This window comes from Limulus polyphemus, unplaced genomic scaffold (genome assembly GCF_000517525.1).
Source record: "Limulus polyphemus unplaced genomic scaffold, Limulus_polyphemus-2.1.2 Scaffold9918, whole genome shotgun sequence".
Taxonomy (NCBI): Eukaryota; Metazoa; Arthropoda; class Merostomata; order Xiphosura; family Limulidae; genus Limulus; species Limulus polyphemus.
Window position 1 is genome coordinate 1 of NW_013675528.1, and position 12,035 is coordinate 12,035.

The window sequence follows — 12,035 nt, forward strand, 5'->3', positions numbered from 1 at the left end:
CTCAATTATAAATAGAATTAAAAGAGAAACATGAAGGTTATTTTAATCCTTGTCGTTGGGACATATTATAAAGTAATTTTTCCTGTTCTCAGTATTAAAATATGTACAAACTTATTACAAACATTGAAAATATTCAGTAAATACTTGCATCACAGGGTAAAATATGTGTCAAAAGTGACTTATTACAAACATTGAAAATGTTGTCAAGTTCTCTAAAGACTAAATCAACCCAACAAGTTATTCAAAGTTTATCGTATCAGTTAACGTAATCTTTCACCACTCACTTTGAAATTTCAAGGACACGTTTATACGTGATGAAATTCCCTAAAATTAAGCCTCTGTGGGTTTTGTAACTTTTTTTTTTAACGTTTTTTCCAGCTGGTATTATGGCAGAATCACCAGAGCTGATGCGGAGAAGCTTTTACTGAATAAACATGAAGGGGCATTTCTGATTCGTGTCAGCGAGAGTTCTCCGGGTGACTTCTCGTTGTCAGTTAAGTAAGTTTCTTATAATTCGTTGTCTTATGGTCCAAACGAGTGTTTATTATACATGATAAACTTCCACTTAACGTTGTAAATGTGTTCAATATGTAAAAACAATAAGTTAAGTCATTGTCTAAGTTAATGCACTGTTTTGTGGGATGATGACTCTTCTTCAGACATCACTTCTCACACACATTAACAGACTACATGTACATGTGGTTTTACTGAGATAATGAAATAAAAAATATTTCCAGAAAGTTCTTTTTACTTTGATGTATAAATCTGTATGTAAAATATATCGTTATAATTATATTTGGTCGGATAAAAATTAGGAATGGGACGGATAGTTTTGGTTGAATTTCAGATTGGATAGACGACACTGACATACATATTCAATGTGCAGCATGCACGAGTTATTATAATGTAGAACTAAACTAGTAATCTCATCAGTGAAGGCCGTTTAAGAGAAGATAGCACACGGCTTTACACCCTGGTCTCCAGCTGAGACTGTCTTTTGGATTGTACTTGCCGTTCCTTTCACTGCCACTACTGTGGCTTACGGTAGCAATGCAAAGGTGGGCTTGGTGTTTATTTAACCGACAAAAGGACTGTCTGTAGTATGACTACTGGTGCTTTTGCTCTTTAACTCTATATGGGTTTGGTCAGTTTGACTGACCTTGCAAGCACAAGGTAGCCAGGAAAGTATGTATACCATAACTTTTAATGTAGTGTATGTATCTTCATGAACTGTGGTAAGCTCTTGGTAAACATTTTAAGTCTTTTTATACACGAAAAAAATCTGACTAGTCTGAATTTTGATCTTGAGATTAAAAGTTCTTTTTTTTTCATCTTCAAATTTGATGAGCAGAACCTCCTAAATGAATATCTAAAGTTTTTCAGTAAAAATTTATATCTTATTGGTTATTTTCTCTACCTTAACACTGTGAAGACTCGGTTGATTTGCTTGACCTTGTAATCATCACAAAAAAATCATCTAAATTACCCGTTGTTGTTCTAGAATGACTGCAGGTTATAACAGAAAATTACAATTATTTATCATAGATAGCTTATGGTTTGTAACATTTTACATGTTTTTTTATTTATCTTTATTGTATATTGCTCTAACTTGTAATAATGCGATTCAAGCTGTAAGTCACGTACGGATGTGTAACTCAAGTTATGGTATTGAACAACATTCAAGCTGTAAGTCACGTACGGATGTGTAACTCAAGTTATGGTATTGAACAACAATCAAGCTGTAAGTCACGTACGGATGTGTAACTCAAGTTATGGTATTGAACAACATTCAAGCTGTAAGTCACGTACGGATGTGTAACTCAAGTTATGGTATTGAACAACATTCAAGCTGTAAGTCACGTACAGATGTGTAACTCAAGTTTTGGTATTGAACAACATTCAAGCTGTAAGTCACGTACGGATGTGTAACTCAAGTTATGGTATTGATCAACATTCAAGCTGTAAGTCACGTACAGATGTGTAACTCAAGTTACGGTATTGAACAACATTCAAGCTGTAAGTCACGTACAGATGTGTAACTCAAGTTATGGTATTGAACAACATAATGCATGATTTGTGTAGAAAGTTTGTTTTTCGTTATCTAGCCTAATTAGTTTCATATTTTAGTTACTTTTATAACAATGAATAAAACAATCTACATGAGAAACAAGAAGTTTAGGACTTGCGTTTCCATTCTGCCAAACAAACTTGTCTCTAGTTCCTTGTAACAATATTACTAGTAACTAAAACAGGTTTTGTTTATTTAAAATATGCATATAAAAATACAAATTAATAGCATACAAAAGGCAAACGATGCCCTATAACTATTATAATTTAACTGGCTTTCTAACTAAGACAAAAGGCATTAGCTGTTCCATCTGAACCCGGCGAAAGCACCTTTCAATCTGAAGACAAAGTAAACAAAAATCTCTACGAAGAACAATATAACATTATAGATCATTTGAACAACTAAAACTTTATATTTCTATTGGTTATAAATGATAAAATGTCAGCGAGATTTATTATCAATCTGTAATTGAGAGGATGTGATAGGTGAGCCTGGTAAGTAGGTTTAATTTTATGGTTTATATCTCCGTAAACAAAGAATAACAGAGGCTATAAAAATTAAACTTTGCTTTAGTAGTATGTAAATTATAATGAGCACTTTATGTTCAACTCATAACATCGAGAAGAGGTGATGAAAACACAGAAAATTGGATTGAACAAATGTCATGTTACATAGATAAGTGTAGCTAGAGAATTTACTTAAATATTTTGTTATGAAAGTAAGAAATTAAAACTGAAAAAATATTAAAAGTTGATTTATTAACTACGTTTGGATGCCAGGTTTATTCGTATATATTGATGATAAATTAGTTTAATTAAATATTGATCATAACTATAAAAATTTTTGATGCGCAAGCTTCTATCTACTGGTAGCGAGATGGATTGAACAAAGCTTCTATATGTTAGAAGCCACTATAAAGCACCAGTGGGCTAGATGACACAATACCTGTGTTATATGTGATACACGTGTAACTATCAAGTGTGTGTAACATTGTGAGATAATCTTACCTGATTATCCAATTCATTGCAAAATAATATTCAATCCAAACAATTTTACCTTATGGTACAATATCTTATTAGACAGGATATAATTAAAAGTAGAACAGCCACAGTAATAAGCCATAAGTAAGGTTAGAAGAGAATATCCTGGTGACTGAAATCTATCATTAAAATCATATTACTATCTTCATCCTTTAAAATTAAATACACTGAAGGAAAATGCAGAAGTTTGGGATTTCTAGGGAGTAATAATATATAACGTAAACTCTCTCTCGTTCTTAATAGACTTGCCGAAGGTTCTCCGACTTTCTTGGGGCAAGGTAGCAATAATGTAGTTGTAATTTTATTATCAAGTTGCTTACTACAGTCTTCTGGCAGACCTTGATAAAGTTTACTGATTTGTATTTACTGGATGTTTTTGTAATTAAATAAAAAAAATATCCAAGAGAAATGAAAGCTTGGTTGCTATTTTAGAATCTGATAGAGAAATACTGGGTGACTACATTATCAAATAAGGTTGAAGATAGAGAAATACTGGGTGACTACATTATCAAATATTTCAACCTTGTTTGATAATGTAGTCACCCAGTATTTCTCTATCTTCAACCTTATTTGATAATGTAGTCACCCAGTATTTCTCTATCTTCAACCTTATTTCACATATACCGTATTCATATGGTTTCTGTTTGCTATTTCTACATCTACGTCTTATTCCTAGTGTATTATAATTGCTGTGTCACGTCAGCTACAACTACTCATTCCAAAACTGTAGAAGTTTCTGTGATTTATGTGACAAATTCTTGTAAACAAACATATTTTAAGCTGACTGTTTTGCTGCAGGTGTAGTGAAGAGACAGGAATTATGGATATCAAACTCAGTGTTACAGTAAAAATGTACTGAGTGTTACAGTAAAAAATGTACTGTAGTGACAGAAATTATAGATATCAAACTGTTACAGTAAAAATGTAGAGTGTTACAGTAAAAAATTACTGTAGTGACCGAAATTATAGATATCAAACTGAGTGTTACAGTAAAAATTGTACTGTAGTGACAGAAAGTATAGATATTAAACTGTTACAGTAAAAATTGTACTGTAGTGACCGAAATTATAGATATCAAACTGACAGTTACAGTAAAAATGTACTGAGTGTTACAGTAAAAAATGTACTGTATTGACAGACATTATAGATATCAAACTGTTACAGTAAAAATGTACTGTAGTGAAGTGATAGAAATTACAGAAAAGTTCGCACTGATTTATGATATAAAAATTGAAACAATAAAAACGTGATTGAAAAACTCTTTGTACATGTAAGATCATTATCTGTAAAAAATAGATAACGTAAGACAAGGAAGATGGGCCATATTTTTGTATTGTCCTAAGCTTTGAATATTATATGTTATTGAATTACATTATATGTGATATTAATTTCCTAGGTGCGAAGGTGGAGTCCAACATTTCAAAGTCTTGCGGGATCCACAGGGCAAGTTTTTCTTGTGGGTTGTCAAGTTTAATTCACTCAATGAGCTCGTTGAATATCACAGATCTGCATCTGTTAGCCGTGCCCATGATGTTAAACTGAAGGACATGCATCCAGAAGAGGTGATGAATGTGTAAACATTTCTAAACCTTAATAAGTAGCACAGATCATTATTTATGTGATAGCAGCACTAAATTCTCCGTGTTGTAAAAAAAACTCTACATCTTTGCAAGGTTGAAAAATTTTGTATAAAAGTTACAAGTAAATAAAAAAAAATCAAAGAATTTGTATTTTTCATAAACACTACCTCATCATCAAGAGGAGAAGTTGAAGTCTATAAAACAAAACGTTGGTTTTTTTTAATAAACATTTTTATTTTGCTGTACAACACTCAAAGATAAAACAATTTCCACAATGCTTGAAGATAACATCCAATTATATAAGAAGTTTTTGTTAAATCTTTACTGTAAACAAATATTTAAAATTATTGAAAGACAGATGAAGGTTGTTAAGGTCAACAGTAACTTTATATATGTATATGTCAGATGAAGGTTGTTAAGGTCAACAGTAACTATATATAAGTATATGTCAGATGAAGGTTGTTAAGGTCAACAGTAACTTTATATATGTATATGTCAGATGAAGGTTGTTAAGGTCAACAGTAACTATATATAAGTATATGTCAGATGAAGGTTGTTAAGGTCAACAGTATATATATATGTATATAGATAAAGGATGTTAAGGTCAACAGTATATATATATGTATATGTCAGACGAAGGTTGTTAAGGTCAACAGTAACTATATATATGTATATGTCAGATGAAGGTTGTTAAGGTCAACAGTAACTATATATAAGTATATGTCAGATGAAGGTTGTTAAGGTCAACAGTAACTATATATATGTATATATATCAGACGAAGGTTGTTAAGGTCAACAGTAACTATATATATGTCAGATGAAGGTTGTTAAGGTCAACAGTAACTATATATATGTATATATAGATAAAGGATGTTAAGGTCAACAGTATATATATATGCGTGTGTGTGTATATATGTCAGATGAAGGTTGTTAAGGTCAACAGTAGTTACATATATGTGAGATGAAGGTTGTTAAGGTCAACAGTAACTATATTTATATATATATATATATATGTCAGATGAAGGTTGTTAAGGTCAACAGTAACATTTTATATATATATATATATGTCAGATGAAGGTTGTTAAGGTCAACATTAACTATATATATATATATATATATAGATAAAGGATGTTAAGGTCAACAGTATATATATATGCGTGTGTGTGTGTGTCAGATGAAGGATGTTAAGGTCAACAGTAACTATATATATGTGTGTGTGTGTCAGATGAACGTTGTTAAGGTCAACAGTATATATATATATGTATATCAGATGAAGGTTGTCATATTTAATGAAATACTGTCAGATAAATGACTTGTAGGTTTTTCACATGGAAAACGTTTAGGCTTCTGTTAGAATCTAATAAAAAGTAGATAGCAGCACGACTTCCATTTAAACCCAATATATTTTTGGACTAATTAAAATACAAATATCTCTAAAGTCTGAGTTTATTTTAGACTAGATCTTGAAGTAAATTATGGTATAATGTTAGCAAGGTAAAATTTTTGTTATAATCTTGTTCTTCTTGATAAGCTTTTCAGTTTTAATGTGATTTTTGGGTTGATTCGACTTAAGTTGACCTATTTTAACTTTTAAAAACTATCTAAGTGTAATATATGTATAGAATTTACCTTTTATTTCAAAAATGTTTCTTCAAAGGTTGTTTTTCTTTTCATATACATAGTTTTTGGTTCAAGCTCTCTATGACTTTCAACCCCAGGAACAAGGGGAACTGGAATTCAGACGAGGGGACATCATCACCGTCATTGAACATTCAGACCCCAACTGGTGGGATGGAGAGATGGGATCGAAACGAGGATTTTTTCCTGCAACCTACGTTGTCCCCTATCATACGTAGTTTGATCGTAGTTGTATGTGTGGTGTTTCCACAGTTAAAAAAACACTAACTTCTCTTACAGATAACTAGTAATAGTATTCGTGTACTTAATATATTTTAAAATTACTTTTTTTTTTATATAAAGCTTTGTCGTTTTTTTTTAATCCCAAAATAATATTTTTTATTTATTGTTTATTTTTGTACAGAATTTAATTGGTTTTAGTAATCATTTTAAATGTTTGCAGTTTTTGTTAGTTTCTTAGCATTGTCTGATACTTCTCTGGCATACTTAAACTTTCTGCCCAGGTAATAGGATTGATTTTTGTTTTGTATATTTGCAACAATGTGTGTGTATGAGGATTGAACTTTTCCTTGCTTGAAAAAAAAATTAATAATTTTGTAAGTTAGTCACTTTTCGTTTTGTAAACGACCTCTATATCACTGTAAAAGTGTTAATGGACTTTACTAATGAATAATTATTTTGAATAACGTATCTCGATATCAAATCATACATCTGTAATGAAAGTATTGTGTATGAATTATATTAGAGACAGGAGGGGGGGTTAACGTAGATGTAAGATGGACTGGAGAAGTTGTGTATGAATTATATTAGAGACAGGGGTTTTTAACTAGATGTAAGATGGACTGGAGAAGTTGTGTATGAATTATATTAGAGACAGGGGGGTTTTAACGTAGATGTAAGATGGACTGGAGAAGTTGTGTATGAATTATATTAGAGACGGGGGGTTTTAACGTAGATGTAAGATAGACTGGAGAAGTTTCACGTTTATGTTTTATTATCATTATATGTATGTATCTATCTATGTATGTGTGTCAATATTGCTAATATACGTTTTGTGAGCTTGTAAAGAAACTTGTATGTATTTTAACCTTAATATATTTATCATTAATGACTAAAAGGTTAAGAAGGCTAGAGGTAAATGTGATGAGAGAAATGTTTTATTTGAGTTTACTTAGGACAGACAGACTTGATGAAATTAAAGTTAACTTCTGAATCTTGTAAACTATGAAGTATCTCTATACTTGGGATTCTGTTTGTGATTAGTGGTATGGAGACGTATACAACAACAAAATAGGGTGTTTAGTGTGCCAACAGCTGGGTGTTTCCTGGTGTTTAGCATGCCAACAGCTTGGTGGTTAGTGTGCCAACAGCTGGGTGTTTCATGGTGTTTAGCATGCCAACAGCTTGGTGTTTCATGGTGTTTAGCATGCCAACAGCTGGGTGTTTCATGTGCCAACAGCTGGGTGTTGCCTGGTGTTTAGCATGCCAACAGCTGGGTGTTTCATGGTGTTTAGCGTGCCAACTGCTGGGTGTTGTCTGGTGTTTAGCATGCCAACAGCTGGGTATTTCCTGGTGTTTAGCATGACAACAGCTGGGTGTTTCCTGGTATTTAGCCTGCCAATGGCTGGGTGTTTCCTGGTGTTCAGCATGCCAATGGCTGGGTGTTTCCTGCTGTCTAGCATTCTAATGGCTGGGTGTTTAGTATGCCAACCTGTGAATCCATAAGTCCATTGTTCATGTCCTATGGTCATTAAAATTACACTGCACTTTGGAGTGTTTTAATAAGAGTGACAGTGAAATCCTGCTTTGACTAGAGAAACCCTAGAGCCTCCTCTGGGTGATTTTTGACTAGCTGCTGTCCCTCTAGTTTACAACTCAAATTAGGGATAGCTAGTCCTTGTGTAGCTTTACACGAATGTCTGACACAAACCAACCAACTTTCTATTGACCCACCTTATATTCAGAAGAGATTTGTCCTTTTGTTTCATAAATAGTTGGTACAGTTTTTAATTTCTGTACTTAAATAAACTTGGTGACTTTGAATAAAATGTAATATTTAGTAGTACTTTTTCATATTTAAGGGTGGGATTCACAAGGAAAACTTAGAGAAATCAGCTTTTAACTGCGTTTTGATCATGGTATTGTTAATTGTCTCCCCCTTCTTTAAATGTTTAATTTGAACGCCATGAATTGTTTCAAAATGTGTTATCTTTCTCTTACACGTTCTCCAGAAATAAACGGTTGTAAAATTACTATAGAATCAAAGTTTTCCAGCTCAACTTATTTTACTCAGTTATTAACTTTTTTGTTTTCTTGTTTCTAATGGTTACAGTGAAGTGCTAGCTCTATTAATATTTGTAAGGGGGTTAGGGAGAATAAACTCAAATGGATGGTGAATAATATTTTTATATATGTATCGTAACAGTACAGAAATATAAGATGTGGCATAAATAAGCTTGAGCATGAATTCCTTCCAAAAGTAATTAAATAGATTAAACTAATTGAGTTGAAACGTTTATCACTGTAAGTTATCATCTAAACTACATTTAATATTACAATATTCTTCCTGATAGGATCAAAGTTTTTTAAAAGTCTTATCTAGAAAGGTGCGGTAGACCTCTGGTTTTGGAATTGGTGAGTTGGATTGGAACCTAGAATTTGTAGCTTTGCTATAAATACAAATGCTCTTGTTTAAAATTAAGATATTCTAAAAATAATAAACATAAATTTTAATTTAAAAAAATTGTCTATTGTTTAAACTCCAAAGTCCTGAACAATCATATCATTTACGTACAGTTTAATAATGTGTATATTTTAACTACATTAACAAATATTAATATTTCTTTAGAGTGTGTAGTATGTGACAGTATATACAATTTTTTGTTGACTGTCAGCTTTATTTAATACGCACTCTCTCTCTCTCACAGCTCGAAAAGCTTTTTTTTTCAACGTAGGTGAAACCTTAACAATATAATTAAATGTTTATAAAGATTTGTACTGGAACAAAGTGTAAAGTTTGGATGTTTTATTATGAAATTTATAGAAAGATATTTTTGAGATTTTGTTTTATTAACACGTGCTTTATTTTAATAAAAAATCTGGTATTTTAGGTGTACAAAAAATTTTATATTTTTCAGTGGCATTTGTATTCTGATAATGACAATAATTATCATTTGACACATTGTTAAAACTGGATACTCAAGTACTTAATGATGATAATTATCATTTGGCACATTGTTAAAACTGGATACTAAAGTACTTAATGATGATAATTATCATTTGACACATTGTATAAAACTGGATACTCAAGTACTTAATGATGATAATTATCATTTGGCACATTGTATAAAACTGGATACTCAAGTACTTAATGATGATAATTACCATTTGGCACATTGTATAAAACTGGATACTCAAGTACTTAATGATGATAATTATCATTTGGCACATTGTTAAAACTGGATACTCGAGTACTGAATGCTTAACGATATAATGTTCAAAAGTTGTGCTATATTAAAGGTCTTGACTGTATTTAAGTTTGTATAGTCTTTGTGTTTTTCTCATACCTTTTGAAGATTGTAATAATTTTCATTCAAGATTGTTAACTTTGTAAGTAAAATAAAACGTGTTTTTCATTCTGTTAATGTTTGTATTTTGTTTACTTAGAAATTTCGTTTTTTAAGATCATCAAAACATTTTATATTCACTATTTGATAAGAGCAACAATAACATACCTTGTATTTTTTATAAGTTGTAATATGTATAACAGGTTTCTGTATTCAAAATAAAAACTACATTTAATTATCGAGTCTGATGTTTTTAAGTAAGAATAAATCTTATGGTTTAAATTATAACCATAAACTTCAGAAATGAAAAAAAAAAAAATTGACCAAAGTTAAAGCTCAGTTTTGCCTTTCTCTAAGAAACTTGAAAACTAAATTGAGTAAAAGTAAAGTTTTAGAATTTCCAGTCTGCTCTAAGCATCATCATTTGAATAATTAGGACTTTTCTATTGGATGAAATTTGAGTTAAAATGTATTTGACTCGTATTTTGAATCATATTATTTTGCAACTGAAGGAACACACATCTTAGAAATTACAATAGTGAAACATTAGCAAAGCTCATTATAATTTTAAAAACTGGATATTATTTGTTTTAATATTATTATTAAAAACTTGTTGAGTATCAGAAGAAAAGGGATGTTGTAGATTATTTGTGGGATGTCCGGACATTATAATGACAAGTCTTTGAAGTACGTGGCCTAGTGGTTAATGTAGTCTTGGAGCTATAGGTGCACTATGGAATAGCAGTTAAGGTAGTTGCTGTTAACTGTCTTCTCTGTATAAGTTTAAAATTAGGGATGGCTGTGTGCAGATGGCACTATGTAGTTCTGACATCGTAAGCTGGATTTCGAAATGTAAATGTACTAACCTCTGTGTGTTTAACAGTTAGATGTGACAACAGCTATCTCATAGAAGCTTGTACCTGTTTGATCCTGTGTTTGTGTCCTCTCCCTAGGGCAATGCGAGCCTGTCTCAAAGGGTGTCACAAATACTTGTTATTATTTGGGGTTCTTTACCTTGTTTGATATGGTCGGTGAGGTGACTGGTCCATGGATTATGGAATTCTGCACTTGGACTCTTCATCTAACTTGAAAGTACAGTATGATATAACTGTGTCACCTGCACCAGAGCAGCTAGTATAGTCAGAACCGAATATAAGAGGCTAACCAATATAGCAAATACATTATTATAAATAAAATATTGTGTTTGTTTAGTTTTTCCTTTACTGTCCATGATCACTTTATTCTTTGTATAACATTTCCACAACCTGTTGTATTCTGGATATTTTAGGCTTCCTGCTGGTTATCAGTGTACCTCAAAAGCACATTGCTACAAATCACTGCGGGTCACAAGTTCGAATCTCATCACCGAACATGCTCGTTTTTTAAGCGATATAATGTGACGATCAATTCCACTTTTCATTTTTGAAGGGTGGCCCAACAGTTGGCGGTGGGTGATACTGACTAGCTGCCTTCCTTCTAGCCTATCACTTCAAAATTTGGGACGACTAGTGCAGACATCCCTAGGGTAGCTGTGTGAGAAGTTAAAAAACAACAACAGACAAACACTAATAATGCTTGGAGACGGCTTGAATGGGTAATGAAGAAAAACTTTAATATAAGTTTAACATAACAGCAAATGTACAACGTTTCAACAAGGTACCTGATGACGAGGAACCCACTTTGAAAGTAATAATGCTTGGAGACTGCTTGAATGGGTAATGAAGAAAAACTTTAATATAAGTTTAACATAACAGCAAATGTACAACGTTTCAACAAGGTACCTGATGACGAGGAACCCACTTTGAGACTATTAATGGTTGGAGACTGCTTGAATGGGTAATGAAGAAAAACTTTAATATAAGTTTAACATAACAGCAAATGTACAACGTTTCAACAAGGTTTTGTCATCATCAGGTATGTTAAACTTATATGAAAGTTTTTCTTCATTACCCATTCAAGCCGTCTCCAACCATTAAGAGTATGTTTGTAAATGAATAGTAATAGTTATAAGGATAAGAAAGATTATCCTCAATTGGTAGTTAGGAGGTGGGAACTACCATGTTTGAAATCAATAAATAATATATTGACAGGTGCGCGCGCGCACACACACACACACACACACACACACACACACACACACACA

At 31.9% G+C, this 12,035-nt stretch overlaps 1 protein-coding gene across 1 annotated transcript; it reads left to right on the forward strand.

Moving 5' to 3' along the window:
* Positions 1-378: 378 nt before the first annotated feature.
* Positions 379-9,970, forward strand: LOC106476152 (protein enhancer of sevenless 2B-like; the record flags this gene model as incomplete). The annotated part of the gene is made up of 3 exons (XM_013936820.2): positions 379-498; positions 4,505-4,670; positions 6,371-9,970. Coding segments are annotated over 3 exons (460 nt in total), but the record flags the coding sequence as incomplete, so codon positions are not given.
* Between the last annotated feature and the right edge of the window lie 2,065 nt (positions 9,971-12,035).